The sequence below is a fragment of the Sus scrofa genome, chromosome 5, assembly GCF_000003025.6.
Source record: "Sus scrofa isolate TJ Tabasco breed Duroc chromosome 5, Sscrofa11.1, whole genome shotgun sequence".
Lineage (NCBI taxonomy): Eukaryota > Metazoa > Chordata > Mammalia > Artiodactyla > Suidae > Sus > Sus scrofa.
In genome coordinates, this window is record NC_010447.5 from 35,229,219 (window position 1) to 35,254,179 (window position 24,961).

General features: G+C 38.5%; 2 protein-coding genes across 10 annotated transcripts in view; one reads left to right on the top strand and one right to left on the bottom strand.

Annotated features, from left to right (window-relative positions):
• TSPAN8 (tetraspanin 8) overlaps nt 1-24,961 on the bottom strand; it is a 272,045-nt gene that overhangs the window by 18,475 nt on the left and 228,609 nt on the right. For 6 of the 9 annotated variants that reach the window (XM_021091993.1, XM_021091991.1, XM_021091992.1 and 3 more), the window contains 4 exons: nt 22,669-22,743; nt 22,463-22,570; nt 18,017-18,151; nt 14,749-16,308 (listed from right to left, as the gene is read on the bottom strand). In XM_021091993.1, the coding sequence (XP_020947652.1) occupies nt 16,090-16,308; nt 18,017-18,151; nt 22,463-22,570; nt 22,669-22,743 (537 nt within the window). In that variant the 3' untranslated portion in view covers nt 14,749-16,089. Of the gene's footprint in view, nt 1-8,959; nt 9,011-11,146; nt 11,313-11,496; nt 12,145-14,748; nt 16,309-18,016; nt 18,152-22,462; nt 22,571-22,668; nt 22,744-24,961 lie in introns of those variants that run through there. The other 3 variants (XM_021091997.1, XM_021091999.1, XM_021091998.1) reach the window with 3 other exon arrangements.
• Nucleotides 418-1,532, top strand: LOC100155659 (60S ribosomal protein L36a-like). Its single transcript, XM_021092000.1, has one exon. The coding sequence runs from the start codon at nt 1,147-1,149 to the stop codon at nt 1,420-1,422; it is 276 nt and encodes a 91-aa protein (XP_020947659.1). The 5' UTR covers nt 418-1,146; the 3' UTR covers nt 1,423-1,532.

Below are 24,961 nucleotides of genomic sequence, written 5' to 3' on the forward strand. Positions count from 1 at the left end.
TTCTGAAAATTCTTTGATCAGCACACTTGCTGATTTTTGGGGGGAACCAAGTACTCAAAACTTAGAGGTTTGAGGAGGAGTTCCTGTCGTGGCACAGTGGCTAACGAATCCGACTAGGACCCATGAGGTTGTAGGTTCGGTCCCTGCCCTTGCTCAGTGGGTTGACGATCTGGTGTTGCCGTGAGCTGTGGTGCAGGTTGCAGACACGGCTCGGATCATGCGTTGCTGTAGCTCTGATGTAGGCTGGTGGCTACGGCTCCGATTCGACCCCTAGCCTGGGAACCTCCATATGCCGCGGGAGTGGCCCAAGGAATAGCAAAAAAAAAGACAAAAAAATAAAAAATAAAAAATAAAAAAACTTAGAGGTTTGAAATAACAATAAATAAGTATTATATTATACAATATATTTGGGCCAGAAATAGGAAAAAGGCTTAACTGAGTAGTTCTGGATCAGGATCTCTCATAAAGAGAGTCAAGCTGTTTAGTGAGACTGCAGTCATCTGAAGGTTTGACTGGGGCTAGGAATCTGCTTCTAAGATGGGTCACTCACAGGCTGTCAGCAAGAGGACTCAGTTCCTCACCATGTGGATCTCTCCATAGGGCTGCTGGAGTGTCCTCACACCCTGGCATCTCATTTCCTCCAGATAGGGCCTTCCTCAAGGGCAGGGGGAAGCCACAATGTTTTTTATAGCCTGTGTTCAGAAGTCACATGCTGTTCCTTCCATAACTTTCTATTCATTAGAAGTGAGTCACTAGGTCCCCACAATCAAGGGGAGCAGAATTGGGCTTTACCTTTGGAAGAAGGAGTAGCAGAGAATTTGCGGACACGTTTTAAAATCCTCATACATGTAATTTTTGGAATGTATACCGTTCTTCAAGAAGCTTAAAATAATATGATTTTAAAACAAATATTTTTCGAACTTATACAGGACTGTATGTCAATTATATCTCAATAAAACTGGAAAAAATAATTTAAGCCTAAAAATAAATAAATAAAATGCTCAACATCACTAATTATTAGAGAAATGCAAATCAAAACTGCATTGAGCCTATTCCTCCCTTTCTGGTGAGGTTTGAGCAGAGCGAGACGGGGAATGTGGACACCAGTTTTTCCGTTTTCATCATGAAAACACCTCTGTTGCAAAGATGGTCAACGTACCTAAAACCTGGAGGACTTTCTGTAAGAAGTATGGAAAGCAGCAGCCCCACAAAGTGACCCAGTATAAGAAGGGCAAGGATTCCCTCTATGCCCAGGGAAAGAGGTGCTATGATAGGAAACAGAGTGGCTATGGTGGGCAAACAAAGCCAATTTTCTGGAAGCAGGATGAAACCACAAAGAAGATTGTGCTGAGGCTTGAATATGTTGAGCCCAACTGCAGATCCAAGAGGATGCTGGCCATTAAAAGATGCAAGCAGAGATAAGAAGAGAAAGGGCCAAGTGATCCAGTTCTAAGCTTTGAGAATTTTTTGTATTCTATATTTAAGAGGAAAGTGTTGAAGCCATGGGGGAAAAATGCCTGTCTGAGAATACAGTGATATCCTTTAAAAAAAAAAAAAAAACTACATTGAGGTACCAGCTCACATCTGTCAGAATGGCCATCATTAGTAAGTCCACAAATAACAAATGCCGGAGGGTGTGGAGAAAAGGGAACCTTCCTACACTGTTGGTGAGAATGTAAATTGGTACAACCACAATGGAAAACAGCCTGGAGATACCTCAGAAAACTAAATATAGAACTGCCATATGATCTAGCAATCTCACTTCTGGGCAAATATCTACACAAAACATTCACTGAAAAAGATACATGCACCCCTATGTTCATTGTAGCACTATTCACAATAGCCAAGACATGGAAACAACCTAAATGTCCAACCACAGATGAATGGATTAAGAAGATGCGGTACAATACATGATGGAATGCTACTTAACCATAAAAAAGAATAAAATAATGCCATTTGCAGCAATGTGGATGGAACTAGAGATTCTCATACTAAGTGAAGAAAGTCAGAAGAAGAAAGACAAATATCATATGATATCACTTATATCTGGAATCTAATATAGGGCACAAAGGAAAAGAAAAAAACTCATGGACATGGAGAACAGACTTGTGACTACCAAGAGAGAGGGGGAAGGAGTGGGAGGGACTGGGAGTTTGGGGTTAGTAGATGCAAACTATTGACTTTGGAATGGATTGGCAATGAGATTCTGCTGTATAGCCCAAGGAACTATATCTGTTCACTGGTGAAGGAACACGATGGAGGATAACGTAAAAAAAAGTGTATATATGTATAACTGGGTTACTCTGCTGTATAGCAGAGATTGACAGAGCATTGTAAATCAACCATAATAAATTTTTTTAAATTTAAATTAAAAAAGTAAAAAATAAAAAAATAAAAATTTTGAAATAAATATAAATATTCTTTCAAACTAGCATTGTTAGGGAGAAGTGCTTCTTCTCCATATCTTATTTTTCTTGCATATTCAGGAATTTCTCTTAGTTTAATCCTAGAAGTCTCTCAGCATGCCTTCCCCAGCCCTTCCCCTCCCCAGGGAAGGTAGAGTGATTTATCTAATGGGAAACTGGAGATGAATAAACTGGGCCTACTTGACTTAATTCCTCCTTTTCCCCTTTGGAAGCTAGCATATATGTCAGATAGCTCACTCTGTGGGTAGATTTTATAGTTTGGGGAATGTCATCTCAAACCCTTTGGTGTATGTACTTTGAAAACTGAGAAATAAAACTGGAAGTAGCACTTATAGACCAAAATAACACTTTTGCAGAGCTTTGATCCATGGACCATGGACTTGAACGTGGGTAAGGAGGTCCCTATGGCAGTTCCTGAAGTCTTACTTACAGTATGCCAGAGGGCTGTGCCATGGTATGATTGGAATTTAACTGCTGCAGTTTGGCAGGTGATGCTACCTCTGGTCATTTTGTCCGCAAGCTAGTGGCTGTTTCATAGAGGCAGGACTGTGCATGTGAGCAGCTTCACAGAAGTCTTTGGACCAAAAACTCAGTAAATGCATGAGGGTGGGAGGATCTGGGGTGGGGTGTGGAAGTGTAGTTCAAATCTCAGGAAAGACACATGCCATCAGCCCATCTAAGCCAAACAGTGGAGACTTTATAACACAGGCTGCGTAAACTTACTCCACAGCCTCACCTGAGGCAAAGATTCAAGTCTAAAAAAAGAGACAATCATTCCACATTAGACAATAGAAGACAGAATGTTTGCTGCTTTCAAAGCAACAGTGTTCAGTCCCTTATGTGCTATAGGACACTGGGGAGATAACAGCTATGAATTAATAGAGCTACTTTTTTAGGAAGGCAGAACTTGATCAACTGCCCCAATTTCTACTCTGAATTAAGGCTGAGATGAAACTCATGGAAAACCTAATGTTGAATTTATGAGGTTTGTCCATAGGCTCAAGGACAGAAACTATTTAAGAATCACTGAGTGTGTTCAAGGTGATCCTCTTACTCCAAGCGGCATGCAAGAGTTCTGAGGGAATGCGGGAGAATTTATGGAATTCGACAGCACAGTATCAGAGGTACTGGGGATCAGAAAATGGTGCTCAGCGAACTCCTCCAAGGACATGGTTCTCAACTGCACTGCATCCTAATCACCAATTAACTCCAAATTTCTAGAGATAGGATCCAGGCATCGGTATTGAGATGTCAATTGGAATAAAGTATGTTAAGCGCCCCAGCCTTGAACCTGACAGATAGCTGGCATCTACTAAATAGATAGCGGTGCCTGCCCCAATTTCCTCCTCTACATGACCTGGTCTTTCCTTTTCCTAAGAGGACTGGATGAGTTCCCAAAGGAATTTTAGTTATCTGACCAACATTTTTTTTTCACAACAGGTAACACAACATTGCAGTTTAATCTAGCCATCTCGGAAGAGATTATTTGAACAGCCATTCTTCTTTGGAGTCTTGGTAGTCTCATAATCCTAACACTGTTCCTTCTTCTTCCCCTTCCCTGAACTAAAAAGTACAAATTTCTCAGTTCTTTAATCAGGACACACATTACTACCTACTAAGCATATAGATATAGGATAATTACATGTAAGAGTAATCTGAGCAGGTAAGGAAAATGGAATTTCTGCCTTATATGTCTCAAGTACATGCTGTTTCCAAGATATTTTTAGACTTTTTATGGCTGGATGCTTCCCAAAAAAAGCTGATTATTCCATCAGAAATTTGTTCTTTCTATCTAAGGATTTTCAGATCTTTAGATCTTTGGAAAGTACTTTCCAAAGTCCAGAATTTTAAACCACTGAGGGATAATTAATAAGGACGAAAAAGGTATTGAGGGGTTAGCCAGCACCGTACTAAGCCAGGCCCACAGCCTGACAGATCCAGTTCCAGATCCATGAGACTCTGCTTTTCCTCAGTCAACAAGTACTCACCACATCCTAATGCTCATTATACACATTTGATATTCATTTTATTTGAGAGTACTTATTGGGCTTCGTTTTCTTGACTGGCTTGTCTCTAGATTAAGCATATTTTTTTTTGGTTATTAAAAAAGAGGTCCAACTGCCAGTTATTACAGCTTCCAGTTATGAACTTATTAATGATTTCTTGCATGTTGATAACATTCTTGACCATTTCCACTTCACATTTTGCCATGACCCCTAACCTGTTTTCCAAAATCATATTTCTACAGAGAACAGCATGTTCTGTTGGAATCACTTGAAATAGTATCACAAATTACTCTTGGAGATATCCTGAGCCAGGTGCAACGTTATATTCACCTCAGTTAGTTATTGCTCTTGGATTTGCCACAACTGATGCTCAGATTGTATTAAATAGACATGACTTAATCGGGTCTCACCTTACCAGCAAAGCTGACTGAGCTTTCTCTCCACTAAATGCGTGCTGTTTAACATCACGATGATTCCGGATTACATCCCTTTTCATTTACTGTCTGTCATTCCATGCAGCTCAGTTCCTGGCTCACTATCCCTTCCCTGTTTTTTTTTTTTTTTTTTTTTTTTTTGGTTCATAGCTTAACACATGACTGCTGGATAGCAGTCTTGAAAAGAGATTCTAAGCAGATTTATCATCCTGTGGAGGAGCTGGTGTCAAAATACATTTCAAAAATTCAGATCTTTGAGGATGAATTCCTTGATGGCCCCAAACTTTCTTTGAAGTATAAAGAAGCTTCGTAATCAGAAACAAAACTTGATAAGTGAGTGTGAGTGTTTAAATGCTAATGCTAGGTTTTTTTTTTTTTTTTTTTTTTTTTCTACTGCACCTGCAGCATATGACACTTCCTGGGCCAGGGATCAAATCTGAGCCGGAGCAACACTGGATCCTTAAGCCACTCTGCTGGGCTGGGGGTGGAACTCATGCCTCAGCAGTGACCTGAACTGATGCAGAGACAATGCCAGTCCTTAATCCACTGAGCCATGAGTGAATTCCCTAGGTCTGCTTATTCTTATAATAATGAAGATATTATAGCTACTAAGACTTATTGAGTACTGACCGTAGCATATGTTCTAAATATTTTGCATGTTTCGGTGGTCTTATTTAATCTCACAATAGCACTATAGAGTTTTCTCTTTAACCTTGGTATTTAGATGAAGCACAGAGAAAGCAACATGTCTAAGATCACTCAACTACTAAGTAGTGAAACCATGATTAGAACTTGGACAAATCTGATTTCAGACTCCTAGGTCTTAAATCATCACCCATTGTAATAGAAAGATGAGATCAAAGTAGTAACTAAATAAACTCTTCTCAGGAGAAAGGATATTTTAATTTCCAGGTATCTTTTGGAGTCCAGTTAATTGGCTGTAAGTCATAGGACTTGTCAACTTTCAAAAATGGATGTGGCAATTTTAATGGTTTTAAAAATGAAAAATATCTTTTATTTAATAAACATTGGCTGCGTAAACATCTGTGAGGAGGTACTATGCTATGTATGGATAGGACAGAAATTTTAAAAAAGGGAAATTTCTTGCCTCAGTTGTTCCCAATCAGATAACAGCAGTATGCATGGGAACAAAGCCTTGAAATACAGAGCGATAAATGTTAGGATGGGGTGTGCACAAGGCTGAAGGAAAGGAGGCGTCTCTACCCGGGTTTATGGCAATATGTCAACATACACTACTGTTCAGGTATTACCCTCAGCAATTTTGCTAATCTAGAAAGAATCTAAAACTCTGTTTCTTAAACAAATCAGCTTTTTTCCAAGAGAGATGCTATAGTATTATGGTTTAAGAATATAAGCTATGTGGAGTTCCCATCGTGGTGCAGTGGTTAATGAATCCGACTAGGAACCATGAGGTTGCAGGTTCGATCCCTGGCCTCGCTCAGTGGGTTAAGGATCCGGCATTGCTGTGAGCTGTGGTGTAGGTCGCAGACGTGGCTCAGATCCCGTGTTGCTGTGGCTCTGGCATAGGCCAGCGTCTACAGCTCTGATTAGACCCCCTAGCCTGGGAACCTCCATATTCCGTGGGAAGCAGCTCTAGAAAAGGCAAAAAGACAAATAAATAAATAAATAAATAAATAAATAAATAAATAAAAGAATATAAGCTGTGAAGCCAGGGTAACAGGATTTGAATCCCAGCTCCATTAATTTTGGGCAATTTACTAAACCTAATAAGTACATAATAAGTACTATATGTCTTAATAATTTTATTATAATTATAAAAATGTTGATAATCTATGAAAGAGCTTATAAAGTAAGAATAGACAGCTTTCTTCAAATGGACCCAGTGATATTAATGACAATGTATACTTATTGAGCCTCTAATACCTCGTGGGTAGCTTGCCAGGACATGGGGAACAAATTTTATTCAGGAGCTCAGGAATTTTCATGAAGCTTATAATAAAATGGAGGCAAGAAAAACTAGGCAAAATACATTAGAACAAGGAGCAGTTAAATATAATGTGCTATGGGGAAATGCAGATGAGTGGAAAAATTAATTCAGTCCCCATGAATCCAGAAAAGCTTTACTGACATTTGAACCAGACCTTGAAGGAATTCAACCAAAAGCCTACTAAGGTCATTCCAGACATAGGGAGCAGCACGGCAAAGATATGAAGGGATAGTAGGAGAACATAAAATTGAAGAGTCATGGGGTGCTAAGGGAGCAGTGTCTGGGAATGAGTAGGGAAAAGTGGAATTAGTTCTTACTAAGAGCCTTGTAGTCAATTCCAAACTTGAGAGAGAGTAAAGCAACATGACAACATCCGACTTTTAGAAATGTTATTTATTCCTGTGGCACAACGGAGAGTGGATTTGAAAACAATAAAAAGAAGAAAAACTCGAGAGATTACTGCAATGATCTTAGAGGGAAATGATGATGACTTGAACTGGGGCTAGTGGAAGAGGGAGAGAGAAGATACAAGAAAAGTATCACCAAGGCAGAGTGACCGATTACACACGATAGATAAACAGATACATTGCAGGTTGTTTAGCAGCAGCCCTGGCTTCTGCTCATTAGATACCAGTAACACTCCCCTTCCACCCTAGCGGTGACAACCAAAAATGTCTTCGGATATTGCCAAATATCCCCTGCGGGGCAAAGGGCTCCCAGTTAAAAACAACTGCTCTAAAGTCCTCTCTATTTCTAAAACGTATTATATATTCATCAAGACAGAAAGAATCCAGGAAACTTCATATGTTTTCACAAGAAATTTTTATTGGCTGCACCCACAGCATGTGGAAGTTCCTGGGCCAGGGACTAAACCTGTGCTACAGCAGCGACCCAAGCCACAGCCATGACAACACTGTATCCTTAACTCACTACACCACAAGGGAACTCCCTCCCATGAAATTTTTTAAGTTCAGTTATACTTTGCACAACTTTCACACCCTTTAATCAAGAAGTTCAGCACTTGATTGCTTGCTCTCTAACTCTCCAATTACTCTGGCAGTCTCCCCAGTCTTTCCAGTTCAATCCTCAGCTATCTCAACTTCACTCTGTATCAGAGGAAACTACATTTCCCAGGCTTCCTTGTTCTCTGGCTTCCAGGTGAGGTCAGCCTAGAGAAGACACTGGTAAAAGACTGGAGTGAGTAAGAGGGAAGAAGCCAGAGCATTTCTCCCTTTCTCTGTTCTAACAGTAACCTCTGAGTCATCTTCATGGCTCCTACTTATGCTAGACAGTCCTGCCTCGGTGGTCCCTGCCATGATTCCATCTTCCACCAGGTGTCCCTAGATCCTGGGCTCTGATACATTTTCTCTGTCGCTCCAGTTCTAATGGCAGTAGCAACTCCTTACTCCTGCTAATCTCTAGTTTCCCTTGCCATTCTATTTGGCTCCTTACCTTTTCCATCACCTGTACAAGCAGTTGCTATGCACTGAATTGCATCACATTCCCCCCATCCCCCGCTTCCAAATGCATATGTTTGAGCCCTAACCCTCAGTATGGCTGTATTTGGAATAAGGAAGTAATTAGAGCTAAATGAGGACATGAGGATGGAGCCCAAATCTGTTAAGATTAGGGTCCTTTTAGGCTGAGACACTATAGAGCTCACTCTTTCTTGCTGTCATGTGAGGACACAGCAAGCAGGTGGCCATCTGCAAGTTGGGAAGAGAGCTCTCACCAGGAGTTCAATCTGCCAGGACCCTGACCCTGGACTTCCAGCCTCCAGAACTGAGAGAAAATTTTCTGTTGTTTAAGTCACTCTATGGTCTATGGTATTTTGTTATGGCAGCCTGAGCTAACTAAAACAACAGTCCCTGTATTCTCTCCATATTTGAAATACAGAATTTTTTTTTTCCTGCCTGCCCTGACTGACACAGTTCTTTATATCATTGATACCATAAAATATTTACCCTGAACTTTCTTAATATATGTCTGACTATGCAAAAGGTATGTTCATACTCATTTCCTAATCTACGTCTCCCAACAGCACTGTCAGGTAGGGCAAAATGATATAACATAAAGAGCACAGGTTTTGAGTAATGGAGATTGATTCACAGCTCCTCCACTTACCAGCTGTGTGACCCAAGAAAATGCAATCTCATGAGGCTCTGGTTTCCTCCCCTGTAAAATAGATATAATAGTACTAGCCTAAGTGGGCTGCTGTGGATTAAATGGGTTATTCTATGCAAAGTTCTTAGACTATCTTTAGGCATATAATAAGCTCTCAATAAATCTAAGCCAAGCACTGCAAAAGGTACTAGACAGACATAAAGACACATAAGGAACAATCGACAGCTTCAAGACATTGAAAAAACCACTCTGAGGTACCACCTTACACCAGCCAGAATGGCCATCATCCAAAAGTCTACAAACAAGTGCTGGAGAGGGTATGGAGAAAAAGGAACCCTAGTACACTGTTGGTGGGATTGTAAATTGGTGCAACCACTGTGGAAAGCAGTATGGAGATTCCTCAGATAACTAAACATAGAACTACCATTTGATCCAGCAATCCCACTCCTGGGTATCTACCCAGAGAAAACCACAACTCGCAAAGACATATGTACTGAACTCCAATGTTCATTGCAGCACTATTTACAATAGTCAAGGCATGGAAACAGCCTAAATGTCCATCGACAGAGGAGTGGATCCAGAAGATGTGGTACATATACGCAATGGAATATTACTCAGCCATTAAAAAGAACGAAATATCAGCATTTTTTGCAACATGGATGGACCTAGAAACTATCATGCTAAGTGAAGTCAGCCGTACAATGAGACACCAACATCCAATGCTTTCACTGACATGTGGAATCTGAAAAAAGGACAGACTGAACTTCTTTTCAGAACAGATGCTGACTCACAGACACTGAAAAACTTATGGTCTCCAGAGGAGACAGTTTGGGGTGTGGGGAGATGTGCCTGGGCTGTGGGATGGAAATCCTGTGAAATCAGATTGTTATGATCATTATACAACTACAGATGTGATAAATTCATTTGAGTAATAAAAACTTTTAAAAAAAAGACATTGCAGTATATGCACAGAGGCAATCACATGAGAAGGTAATCATAATAAAATATGGCATGTATATTAATATACATATTATGGAAAAGCCAGATAGAGCATGATCTACAGCCAGGGTTTGAGAGGCAATATCAAGGTTTGAATCCCAGTTCCACCAACTGGGATTGGCTGGCTCCAGGCAAATTACCTAACTTCTCTAGGCCTCTATTTTCCCCCCTAAAAAAATGAGGATAGTAATAGTATCTACTTCATAAGGATGTGATGAGATGAAACAGAATAAATGCAGTTTCTGGAAGTTCCCATTGTGGCTCAGCAGTAACAAAGCCGACTAGTATCCACGAGGATGCGGGTTCGATCCTTAAGGGTTAAGGATCCAGTGCTGCTGTGAGCTGCAGTCATCTCAGATGTGGCTTGGATCTGGCATTGCTGTGGCTGTGGTGTAGGCTGGCAGCTATAGCTCTGATTCAACCCCTAGCCTGGGAACTTCCACATGCCACATGTGTGGCCCTAAAAAGACAGACACACAAAAAAGTGTAGCCTCCGCTGGGAGAAACTCCTGGGAGATGGTGCATGCTGAGAAGGATAGCTATATTTGTCAGCAATAGGGGAGCACAGAATGGGGATGCCTAACCTAGCCCAGGGCTCCCCCAAGTTCCTGCTCCTTGCTGGTTACTCTGATCGTCTTGATCTACTACCTCCTCCTCCTCCTCAGAAAAGGAGACTGAGTCTATCATACTTTTCTACTATGGGTATAGGTTAGTACAACCCTTCTAAAATTTCTTGACAGACTCTACAAAATCTAATTACAGTATACGTAATCAAAGCAGTTCCACTCCTGCATGTCTACTCAGAAATGAGTACATATAGGTATCAAGAGATGTAAAAGAATGTTCATAGCAGCTTTACTCACAATAGCACCAAAATGGAAGCAACCCCAGTGCCCACCAACAAGAGTGTGGATAAATACACTGCGAATACTAACATAGCAATGAGAATAAAGTAGAGCAACATGAAACTATATAGATGGATCTCACAGACAAAACTGAGCAAAAGACGCCAGAGTGCTGACTTTCTTTTCTATTTATAGAAAGTTCATGAAGAAGCAAAATAAATCCATGGTCATAGAAATTAGAAGAATGGTTACCTTTGGGAAAGTATTTTCTGCAAAGGGTAGCATGTCCTGGTAAATGCTTAACAACCAGCACTCAAAAAAAAAAAAAAAAAAAGGCCTTTATTTTATAGTATTTGCCAATGTCCTTGATGTAAATACTTAAACACTCCCACCTTGGTGGGTTTCAAGTTACCAAATGTGAGGTCACTGGACAGATTCGAAGTTGGGAAGAGATGAATATGTACGTAGTCCACTCTGGCAAATCAGCGAGAGCCAGCTCTAGCGTGCCCCTGGGAGGTAAGATGAAGAGGCGTTCTGGCATGCTAGAAATGTCCTATATCCTGATCGAGTCAGTGCTTACTATCCAGGCACTGAATATCTAAGATACGTTCACTTTATTGTACATGTATTGTATCTCAATTCAAAGTGAAATGTAAAAATGTCTGTGAGAACTAGAAAGATAAAAGCACTTACAGCAATGTCCCAGAGGAAGATCCAGAGATTACCAGAGATTCAGTGGCTGGAAAGATAGCATTCAGATCTTCTTGTCCTCACAACAGAGAGAAAAAGAGCTATCATTAGGAGACATGGGTGTAAATAGACATGTGATGGTGACTCATTTAACTGGGCTACTCTCAGTCTTCCAACAAAAGGCTTAATTCAATCTTACCACCAGTGGTTGATCCATCACATAAAGAGAGTGATGAAAAGCCTAGAGTATCTAACTATGGCCCTGTTACTTAGAGATGAAGATTATTACTCCACTGGGTGGCTCCAGACGAACGTTTTAAGCACAGTACCACCTGAGTGCAGTGATCAGACAGGAAAAAGCTCCAGTGTCAACAATGTTACTTCTGTTTTGAGGGAAAAATGCACATTCATGTATTTCCTTGTGTCCCTGAAATCTTAAATATGTTCAATACGGCTGGAAGATATCTATAATCCAGTTAAATGACACATTTAAATAGGACAGCTGCTCCTAAGACAGTACTCATATATTTAAAGTTACAAATCCAAGGCAAAATTTTCACAGGGTTTGACTGATGATGACTTGACACATCCACAGATTTATGTCTTCCTAGTCTGGCAGTATAGGACAACATAAAGTAACAGGCCAAGCATCTAGAAAATAAAACAATAGAATTAACACGGAATTTAAGGGGTAACATTGGACACATTATAAATAGAATGCTTTATATAAAAACACTGGCTATTGACAGTTCTAATGTTATTTATCTAAGTCATCTCTCTTATTGGAAAACTGGATGGGACAAAAGAATACTGAGAAATCTTCCTGATTATTTCTGTGTTTTAATCAGGGTTTTCAACTAAATCTCCCTTTAAAGGGCCCTATTTGACTGTGCAGTAGCAGCTGCCACTGGAGTGACCCACCCTTCTGAAACGCACATACCCTTCTGTACAGCATGGCCCTGGAACTCTGGGGCGCTCAGGCCTCTGGGGCTAAAGATACCTACTGCTTCTATGAAATGCTTATGATGACCTGGTTTAGATCATCCATGTAAGGAGTCTAGAATTTCTCACGCCATATTTTTTAGGCATTGCCAAGAGAAATGGAGGAAAAAAAGTAACTTTTTTCTTGAGAAATTTCTAAATCTAAGGGGAATGGCACAATTCCGGAATTTCCTTTGAAGTGAAAATGCACAGCTGAAAATCTGGGACATAATTTCCATCTCATTAAGTGGCTCTCCCAAGAATGAGGGACCCCCAAACTTGCCCTAATTGGCTCTGCAGTTGGTAAGTAGCATGCTGTGGTTTTGACTTAAAAATGATGGAAAGGAGCTTGCAGATTGAACGTTTCCTTTCCCCCAGACTCCTCTGAGGAGAGGCAGGGAAAGGGTGAGAGATGCCACTTATGTTGAGTCATCTCAAGCATTCCTACTTTACTGAGATATCCTGCTCACTAAGTCTGCCCTGGAAATGCATTTCAAATGAGAACTGATGCCCCAGATTTCTTCCCCTCCAAAAAAACAAAACAACAACAACAACAACAACAACAACTTGGCACCAATTCTCTGGCAAAAATAATGGTTTTCATTCAGAATACTGGAAAAGTCATTCTTTTAGAATGACTCGAGAAAACTTTACAACTTAGTCTTCGTCCTTGGTCCCAAGCCTTAAGTATGGGAGATGAGTATCAGGAAAGAAGAAAGAAAATGGGAAAAACAGTGGGATAAGGCAGCTATCAGCAGCTTATCTACTAGCCCACTCCATCAAAGCCTATGCCTAAACAGACCAGCACTAAAGGTGTAATGTCAGACAGTGTTTTTTTTCATATGATATCTCCCTATATATTGAATATATTTTCTGCAGGGAGCTATTTGCTTCTGTTTCATTCTTTGAAATATTTATTTGAAGGATTTTTCTGTCTATGTATCTTTATGCTTTCTCAAATTTATTTATTTATTTATTTATTTATTTATCATCTTTTGTCTTTTTGAGGGCCGCACCCGAGGCATATGGAGGTTCCCAGGCTAGGGGCCTAATTGGAACTGCAGTCGCCGGCCTATACCATAGCCACAGCAACACAGGATCCCAAGCCATGTCTGCGACCTACACCACAGCGCGCAGCAACGCCAGATCCTTAATCCACTGAGCGAGGCCAGGGATCGAATCCTCAACCTCATGGTTCCTAGTCGGATTCGTTTCCGTGACACCACAACAGGACCTTCTGTTTTCTCAAATTTAAAGTTGGGAAACAGAAAATGTAGATGGGCCAAAGTGTTGGACAACTAGTATTAAGACTGTCAAACAGATTGATGTATGTTTTGGGGGGATTCATTTTCGTAGACTATCAAAAGATTATTTCCAAAGTTTTTTTTTTAAAAAAATGAGAGATAACATAAAACGATTTTTTCTCTTCAAATCCCAGAGGGAGGGCAGGTTTTTGATTGAAAGAGTGAACAAAAATGTTTTAAACAATTCTTTGATCTAACTATCATATCTACATACTGCCTAGAAATCATACTTAATTTAACTAGCATAACTCAAAAAATGGTTATATTTTGTGATATTACTATGTAAATTCTATACCTGTAAATTACTCTATGAGAGGCATTTAGTAAGATATTTCCATATATATGTATGTGTGTGTGTGTGTATATATATATATATATATATATACATATATATCTTTAGACCAACCAATAGCATATCTAAATATAAACAAACACATGGAGTATCCCAATTTCACAAAATACTGAAACGCTATTCCTCTTATAATAGCATTTTCCATTAGCTGTCTTTAGATTTTCGGCAGTGCCTTTGCCTGTGATATGAGAGACATCAATCTTTCCAGCTGAATATGACCTTATTTTAACTGACTTTGATTTTGAGAAGCTTCTTAAAAGCATCTGTGGATTGCAGCCAAAGTTAATTATCTGAATTTGAGTCTAAGATGGAATTTGACACTTACATTGACTCCTTCATTTAAGTCTGCTCATGTAAAATCTACTAACATATTGGAGTTCCCGTAGTTGTGGCTCAGTGGAAACGAATCTGACTAGTATCCATGAGAACGTAGGTCTGATCCCTGACCTCACTCGCTCAGTGGGTTAAGGATCCAGTGTTGCTATGAGCAGAGGTGTAGGTCACAGACACAGTTTGGATTTGGTGTTGCTGTGGTTCTGGTGTAGGCCAGAGGCTGCAGCTCCGATTCAACCCCTAGCCTGGGAACCTCCGTATGCCATGGGGGTGGCCCTAAAAAAAAAAGAAAGAAAGAAAGAAAGAAAGAAAGAAAGAAAGAAAGAAAGAAAGAAAGGAAAAGAAAAGATAAAAAGGGTAAAAAAAGATAAAATAAAGTCTAACATACGTGTGTCTTAACATACGTGTGTAAGACACATTTATAGATGTGTGAATATGTGTGTGATTTCTCACTCACCTCCACTGTCATTAACCCATATTTCTAAATTAGTATAAAGTCAAAATACAAAGCAGAGGAACAAAGGACATTTCACAATGGGCAGAATTGAGATAAACAGACCTAACTCACAGCACCAGTTGACTTGGGTCATATATCAGATGTAAAGAAAGACAGCCACATCCACCAACAGAGAATGCTTCCTATTTAAACCTATTTCTTTGAGCTACAAGGAAGTCACACGTAACAGCCCAATTTGCTGCTCACAGTTCTGACTCTTTCTCTTTTGGCTGGGAAATTCTACCAGTAACCTAAATAACCATTTAGAACACTAAATTGCTTCAATCCCTGCTAAAATTCCTGACAGTGATGTGCCACAATTAAGAGGTAAAAGCTACCAGAAAACCCAAGAACATTGTACCACATTTCATGAGAGTGAAGCAGAAGTCACTTAGCTGAGCAAACCAGCCCACAGAGGCATTAACTAGGAGAAATTCACATCGTTAGGATTCTTGCCGGAGACAGTTCACATCGTTAGGATTCTTGCCGTTGCCCTGACATAGGGTTATGAGTGAATGTGACTCACTAGATATCTAAATTAACTAAGATCTGGAATGACTCAAAAAGCACTTCCTTAAAACAGTTTTATTTCATCTTTTCTGCAAAGAATTTCAGGCCGTTCTGAAAAAAAAATCATGCCAGGAGAGTCCACCAAGATAAAAATTCTACACAGGATTTTTTTTTTCATAGTCAATAATCAAATTGATGAGAATAAATGCAGAAACTTCAAGCAGAGCTTCCTTAAAAACTTCAAATGAGTCCTAGTCCTTACAGTGAGAAAATCAAACTCAGCTGTCTAGTTTTTAAAACTTGTTAGATTTCTCTAGAATGAAACAGTAGGAAAATAGCTCCCCACACTCTTGAACTCAGTTTTTATTTTCTATTTCAAAATCAGGAAGAGAGATAAGAAATTGTAAAGCTTGTATTTTGGTTTTGTTTGTGCTTCAGAAAACATTAACCCTTGTGCTAGTTTTCAACGGGAAAAGGATATCTGGGACAAAGAACTGTGTAGAAGTTAATTCAATTTTTCCCCCAAGGAGAGAGATCATTCAGAAATAATTGCCTGAGCCCTGTTAAATTCCTAAGGCTGTAATCCACTCCCTTAGACCCAAGGCCAATAAAGGCCAATGCTAGGCCTTGGGCACTTGGTAACCAGTGCTTTTCTGAAGCATCTGGTTTATATTTGGCTCATCATAAATATTTATTAAAAAAATTAATAAACAAGGGAACAAACGAAGAGTTAATGATTCAAGATGATACTGTACCTCAACAGCTGCCACTCCAAATGCTAGTCCAATGACTATGGAGAAACCTTTCGAAACTAAGTTGCTTATCAAAGAAAAGCATGGCTGTTAACAACAAAACATGAGAAGTTACCTTTAATTGAATTTTGACCTTATTTTAGTACAAATTTCTACTCATTGGGTTGACTTTTTACATTACTATCAAGGAACATACTCAACAAAAAGGAATTAGATTATTCCCACCACCCTAAGCACTTCCCTTCTCTGAAAGGTTATAACTCTGTGGTTTGTTCATACATTAGCAAGCATTTGAGAAACAAAGTTTTGTTTCAACTACCTAACTGCTGAACCTATGGATATTTAGTTATAAATAATCATCTTATCCTAACTTCTGACTGTCCATTTTAGAGCTGTCATCACCTTGACTGTGTTTTGTTTTTTTTTTTTAGGTTCATAATCTGTAGCAGACAGTTCCCAGGTTGAGGATTCAACTAAATATAGTGCAGATTTTCATTTTTAAAATAACGTTTTTTCAAAAATCCCTTAATAATATGATTCAAGGTTAGTTTTATCTTAAAAAGGAAAAAAAATCATTATGCCCACTGTCATGCCCTTACTTTGGACCAAAAAAAAAAAAAAAAGAGAGAGAGAGAGAGAATTTAGAAATCTGTCTCTCTGCCATAGTTTTAAACATTTATTTAACCCAGCATGAAATTCTAAGCTTAAAGTATTTTAGACCAGACCTGAAAATTTCAACAATTATAAATTCTATGAATAATTTTTAGAATGGAAAAATAATATACAACTTAATAGTGGTATTGTCTGTACTGCCAGAAAATATATCATCCTTATGATAGTCTTTTACGTGCAAAGGGCTAAGAAAATACTGCTATTTTTAAATAAAACAGAAGTCTGTATGAGGTTAAGACAGTCTTTTCTCCTTAATTCCTGAGTGTAATGGGTTTCTCCATTCTCATCTGCTCCAAAATGGTAAATATTAGAGGAAATTATTATATCATTTAAGATTGACTATGAGATTAATGGTATCTACTGAGTTAAATTCATTACATTAGAGGTGTTTTCTCCTCCCTTTCTCTTTAGATAACCAGGTTATCTTGGCAAAAGGGAGGGGAAAAATGTGAATTATGGTCATTCCAGATTTCTTATTTTTCCAAACTTCTTGCAAATGACACAAGACAGATGGAAGTATTTTATGAATTTATGATGTTCCTTTGGGGAAGCTGGTGCAGCTATAAGCCCATCTTGGGCTGAATTATGTGTGACTTTGGAGGGAATACCTTTTATTTTTTCAGGATAATGCTAGTTAAGGCTTTTCTAAATCTATTGTGACAAAAATCACCTTGAGTTGAATCTTTAACAGGAGGTAGATAATAATCTGCAATTTAATTTACTAATTTCCTCATTTTCCTAAGTGGAAACTACATATTGTTTATATCATATTTACTCCCTCTTCCTTGTGGATATTATGTCACTAAAATTACATAAGGAGGAGAATGGGGGAATATAAAAATTAATAAGTTGAGTATACATGATGGGTATACATGTTGAGTATTTTATGTATAGAAGTCTTCTATACATAGTCTTCTATGTATAGAAGAAATAAAATGCTCTTATTTTTATATATGTTTTTATCTTTAAATAAGCCTTTTTTTTAATTTGAGGAATTCCTGGAACTTTTATATCATGATTCCCATTGTCATTGCTGCAATTTAATAGTCTGTAGAGACTTTGTGAAAAAAAAAAACAACAAAAAACGGAATCATTTATTGTGCCAAGCTTCATTTGTTCTCACCTGTTTGTAAATAGTTTTTCCATTATAACTTGTACAAGAAGAATCTGATGCACTTGGACATTCACATGATGTGGAAAAGTATTTAAAATTATTTCCCCAATCAGAAGCTCCATTGACCAAACCACAGCACTTTAACTGTTTGATGAAAAGTAGATTTGAAAAACAGTCACTAGATAAGATAAAAACACTGTCAATAATACTGAATCACACTCTTCTGAAACTTCCCCTATTAAGACGTTTCTTATCCTAAAATATCATGTAAGTCACCTAACCTACCTCTCTGAATGCAGAAGCAAAAATGAAGAAATCTTCCATTTCTGACTTTAATAAAGGAGAAATAGAGTTGCAGATGCAAAAGTCTGAGTAACATGGTGAGACTATAAAAAACTCACCTAGTTTTTAGTGACAAAAGAGGGGTGCAGAATCAGATTTATGCTTCCTAGATCTTAGGAAAGAAGCTTCCAGACAGTTCATGAGAGAGTCAAGATCTCTTTAAAAAACTTTCATTCAAAAGGATGAGAGGCTTAAAAAGTGAGATTCCATCTCATGATCTTATCACTTTTGGAGGATGGTGGCAAGGGTAGTGAGAGGCATCTCAAAGACCAAAGAAGATGCTTAGTGGGCCTTCCATAAGACTGAATTTTACATAGACATGTGTGAAAAAGAGAAGGGGTAAAAATTAATAATGAAACTCTTAGAAAAATATGAGGGAGGTTAATGTTCAGAATGAACCAAAACATGGAGAGAAACATTAAGGGAAGTTATGTTTTGGTCATGTTTGCAGAAAAAAAAAGAAGAAACTAATAAGCTCAATTAAGTAATAGCACATAATATTATTAGAGGAAAGAGCAGCAATTACTTTTCATCTTGTCTTATTTGCCCTAATTAGGAAAACTTTTCATGCTGAAAGAAAAAAAAAATTGCTGAAGAAAACAGAACCAAGATTGGGTAGTTTTCTAGGCATTGCAATGCTGGAATATTGAAAGGATATTCACTTACTGGCTGGGTGACCACAGCATTATCCACATTACTTAAACCTCTCTGTGCTACAGTTTCTTCATCCGTAAATTACAGATAATAATAGTTTCTAATGACAGTATCTAATTCATAGATTTGTTGTAAAGGTAAAAATGGAAAACACATGTAAGATATGAAGTGTTTAGCCTAATGCCTGGCCTATAGAAAGTACTTAACATGTGTTAGCTGTCATCATTGCTTTTATTTTGTGGTGTTGTTGTTTCCATTATGCTCTCATATGAACATGATCTGTTCAACACTGATGTCAATAACTTAGATAAAGATATGGAAAGTATCTTTTCAACTCAATAGCTGATATAGAGCTGGGAGTGATGATGAATACAGTGGAGAACAGAGTCAAGTTCCAAAAAGAGTTCAAACAATGGACCTTAACTAACAAGTCCAACTGTGGCAGATATAAAGTCTTGTGCTTTGGCTCAAAGATTTACTTGCACAAATATATGACTCAGTAGATATTCACAAGACAAAGAGCTGAAGATTTCAGATGGTCCCAAGGTCAATCAATATTAGCAAAGACAACAGTCTTGAAACAATCTCCTTTCTTATTTCCATGGTATACATAAATAATTGCTCCCTCTTTCTAATTAAATGATCTTGAATAATATTAATTGATATAGACACCCCAGATGAAAAAGAATACAAGTCCCACTATATACAGTCAGAGATCGGTCCATTTTTGGAATACAATATTCCTTAGGAAGGCATAGACATGCACTTACAGAAGATATGGCAGGAGGTAGAAAAGGTAAACTTAGTATAATATCTAGTCACCAGATCAGATGTGGGAGCAGCTGGGGAAGAAGTTAGTCAGACATGTGGAAAGCATTATAGCAGCTGGATGAACAAGGCACTGTGCAATGAATGATACAACAATCTCTAGAGAAATAATCATCACCAAGAATCCAAGAAGGCACATTCCACTAGTACATTGGCAGAGAATTGTGTGGGAATCCCCTGAAAACCAAAAAGAAAGCTACTCAGTATCTACAAATTTTCTATGTGTGCTAGGGGCTCAGGTTACCTGGCAAGAATTTGTCATAAGTCTTTTTCCAAAGAAGCAGTATTAAAAAAGAAAAAAAAAAAAAAAAAAAAAAAAACCTTGGTGGGCAAAGGGGAAAAAGACCCAAAATCAACAATAAAAAAGAATCATAGCCCAATGAATACAAGGAGCCTCAGTCACAGGATTGGTGCACAAGAATGGAAGTAACTCACAACTGGGTTACAACAAACAAAACATTTAGAACCCTATAGTTGGCCCTAAGACTTGGATACCCAGGTCAATGAGCAGCAAGTGTGACTCAGAACCCAACCCAGAGACCCAGTGGTTACCTGTGATATATCTTATTCTAGCTCAATAGGCAGGGAAGATCAAGGATGCTCGGTCCCACCCAGTGGAAAAACCAAGTTGCCTAAATTCTTCCTGCCTTAAACTTGTCTAATCTGGACTCCACAGTGGGAATGGTCCTGGAGGAGAGAGGATCAAAGAATGCAGCTCTGAGGGAGCTAGGAAAAGCACAACACAGGAAGTTAAACAGGGACTGACTCATATCAGGTTTTAGCTCCTGGAAATGATGCATTTTTATAAGTTTGGAGTCTTCCCAAATAAGAACTGGGAATGCTCTGGAAAAAATGTCATCTGATAAATAGCTCAAGAAACCAGAGACATTTCAACTTGAAAATCAAAGCTTTTAGAAGTCATACAAGAAGCCATTTTCAAAGAAAAGTTGCAATATGTAGAAGCAGTTTTTTTTTTTTTCTCTGAAACTCCAAAAGGAAGAACTAGGACTAAATGATATAAATTCTAGGAAGGAAGATTTTGTTTCAGATTAAGAAAGAACTTAATCATCAGACTTAGATGTAAAGGGGATTCAATGGGATGGGAAAAAAACTGGCAACCTTTCAGCTCTTCAATATTTAATTAGAGGGGGGAATGAACATAGATATAAAATACTTCAGTTAATGAGAAGGCAGGTGAAATGTCCTGTAAAATCAAGCTCTCCTCTAAGATTCTGAGAATTTCTATGACATGCATGAAATAAATGCTATATGTAGTTGACATGATGGGAATTCTGAGTAAAGAGGGTGTGGTTGGGAAGAGTTTCACAAAGCAATATCTTAGTCACGCCTCAAAATACATGTAGTATTTGTAAGGAAAGAGAAAAGAAGTAAGTAGATTCCAAGGATGAGAAATGATGCAAAGCAGGAAGGCAGAATTGTTTAAGAGATCCCATATAGACAAATCTGGCTGGACTGGAATGGTTTCTTTACGGAGTAGTATTCTGTAAAATTAAACTATTATGTAGGAGCCAGAGAGTAAAACACCTTCAATACCTGCCCACATTTTGACTTACCCTAAAGATAGTGAAGCAGCCAAAGTAAATACATACAGACATGCATATATACATGAGGGAGAGGCTAGTGTACTGGTTGAAAATAATGAGGAGTTCCCTGGTGGCTTGGTGGGTTAAGGATCTGGCATTGCCACTGCTGTGGCTGGGGTCACTGCAATGGCATGGGTTTGATGCCCAACCCCGGACCTTCCATGTGCCAATAGTGCAACCCCCACACCAAAAAAAGAAGTCAGACAGATCTGCATTCAAATTCCAACCCCACCATTTATTAGCTGTCAGACCTCTTTAAGTCATAATCTCTTCATCTACCACATAAAGACAATGAGGATAATGGTATTATCCATCTCACAGAGTTGTTGTGAGACTTAAATGAGCTATTGAAGGCAAATCCTGGTACATACCAAGTAGCAATAAATGATATATATTAAGAATTTTTATGAGAGAAGGGCAGGCATGGAGGCAGAGAAAAAGAGAGAGAGAGAGATTCTTCAAGCATCCCAAACACATTATCCTCCTAAATGGTAAAAATTAAAACAATTACTGATTTGGCTCAACCGAGGCTTAATCTGTCATAAACATATCTTCTTAATCTCTGTCCTTCTAAACTGCTTTGCAACTTCATTAGAAGCTGGGGGGGAAAGTCAGAAATAGTCCTGGGCTTTTCTTATTGCATGGTGACAGAATAATCAGTCAAAATCTGCAAAAGGGAGACTTTTTCAATCTTTAAGGAATTCACCCATTAAAAATTAAGTAGAGAGTTACCACTGTGGCTCAGTGGTAATAAACCCGACTAGTATTCATGAGGATGTGGGTTTGATCCCTGGCCTCACTCAGTGGGTTAAGGATTTGGCATTGCCGTGGGCTGTGGTATAGGTTACAGACATGGCTTAGATCTGGCATTTCTGTGGCTGTGGTGCAGACTGGCAGCTGCAGCTCTGATTCAACCCTAAGCCTGGGAACTTCCATATGCCACTGATGCGGCCCTAAAAAGAAAAAAAAAATTAAGTAAATATAGAATTATGTCCAATTCTCTAAATAACGTACAAATTCTAATTACCTTGTCTTGCTTTTTAAAAAGAGCTTTTTGGAATGTTTTTCCTCTTTCATCTGTGGAAGTCAAAAGATTTAAATTACCAGGGAGAGACTCATTCATAGCATGTTCAATCTGAAAATTCAAAAGTATTGTTAAATTATTCATGCCAAATGGTAACATGTCAATTTTTCAGACTTTTCCAAAATTACCAAGTATCAACGTGTACATACCTTAGATTTGTGAGTAACTCCTAGAAAACCTGCCACCATCTGCAGGAGTAGCATCAGAAGCAATCCTATGAAAAACTGAAAGAAAAGAAGTATCTATTATACTCAGTAAATTCAGGAACACCTTGGGACATTTTGGCCTAGTGTTTCTTTCTGAAGTCAGGGTGATGTTACAATTGGAGTATTAACCACACTTTTCATTTATTCCACCTTTTTCCTCAAGAATCAAATTTGGGGCCATTTCTACTCAGAAATACTTGCTCCAAAGACTGACCAGGGAAAATGGTTAAAACTAAAACAGATTGGTAAGATTGTAGGCATCAGTATGATGCCAAATGGAGGGAAGTTTGAAAACTTAGATGAAGTTATATGAATATTATCTTTCTCTTTCTTTGCCAAACTTAAACTTCAAAACAAACTCCAGAACTGACTTCAAAACCACCCCTATCAGAATCACCTGCGGTCCTGTTACAAATGTAGAATCCTGAAATCTGCCTCGGATCCACTGCATGCTAATTTTGAAGGATCCCAGAAATTAGTTTAAAAAAAAAAAAAAAAACAGTTCCTCAAGTAATTAAAGTCCACAAGTTGCAAATGAGGACTTAATCAAAAAGCAACCAGGGATGCTATTAGAGTCCCATTAAAACTTTGTCTCTACCTTCCCACGTAATAATAAACCAGTAGTTAAAAAATATTTGTTCAGGGACTGACACAATACTTATTTTACTAGAGAAACAAGTTTAGATGAGCTCTGATAAACTCTCATATGTCATGGAAATAACCTAAAAGTCCATAGACAGATGAATATATAAAGAAGATGTGGTACATACATACAATGGAATACTACTCAGCCATTAAAAAGAACAAAATAATGTCATTCACAGCAATATGGATGTAATTATCATACTAAGTGAAGGTAAGTCAGAAAGAGGAAAACAAATAGCACATGATATCACTTATATGTGGAATCTAAAGTATGACAGAAATGACCTATCCATGAAATACAAACAGACTCATAGACATAGAAAACAAATTTGTGGTTGCCAAGGGGGGAAGGATTTGGAAGAGGGATGGAATGGGAGGTTTGGATTAGCAGATGTAAGCTATAATACATGGAAGGAATAATCAATGAGATCTGACTGTATAGCACAGAGAACTATATTCAATGTCCTGTAAGAAATCATAGTGGAAAAGAATAATTTAAAAAGTGCTTGCGTGAGTGTGTGTGTGTGTGTGTGTAACTGAGTCACTTTGTGGTACATCAGAAATTAACACAACCTGTAAGTCAACAATACTTCAATTTAAAAAATAAACTCTTATAATTCCCATTGTAGCTCAGTGGGTTAAGGACCCGATGCTATCTATGTGAGGATGCAGATTCAATCTCTGGCCTCATCAGTGGGTTAAGGATCCAGCATTGATGCAAACTGCAGCACAGATCGCAGAGGGGGCTCGGATCCAGTGTTGCCATGGCTGTGCTGTGGACCACAGCTGCAGCTCCAATTCAATCCCTAGCCTGGGAACTTCCACATGCCATGGGTGTGACCATAAAAAGAAGATCAAAAATGAAACTCTTATACGTCGGATTTATATCTAGTAAATACTCCACAGATATTTCCAATATTTTTTCTGTATCCATTTATTATTTTCTACTGTATATGTGTAAAAAGTGAGAATCTATGGGTTATCCCAACACCATCTATCTTCCTGGAAGCTTTCTAAGGGACAAGTCTGATTATCTCGTGCCTTTACAACTTTCTTAGCATGGACTGTGATTTGACTGTTATCCACACTCAGACCCATTTTCCATCATTTCCTGAAAATAGCCTTGGCCACTCTCTAGCCATACCCAAGGACTTATAATTCCCTAAACATACTAGCATTGGACTGTCAGGCTCTCTGAGCTCCCTGGAAAGCTCATCACACCTTCATCCATAAAACATCTTACTCACTTCTGCTTCTGGCTTGAAAATACCTCTCTCTTCTTGGGCCACTTTCACTATAGCTGTTCACTTGTCAATCTTTCCTAATGGGTTCTAACTATCTTCATATCTTGTAGCACAGTATCTGGCACATAGCAGGTACTCAGTAATTGAATGAATGAATGAATGAACAAATGACTAAAATTTGTCTTCTCTCACAGTATCCTCTAATCTAAGCTAAATGTATTAGCTTCCACAACCAAACCTCCTAAACAAAAAGGAGAGAGTTTCATTAACCTTGGCAAGTCTTTTTGGTAGACAGTGGAGATAGGAGATAATCTTCAGAAGGCTGAAGGCTGGGTGTTGAGATTTGT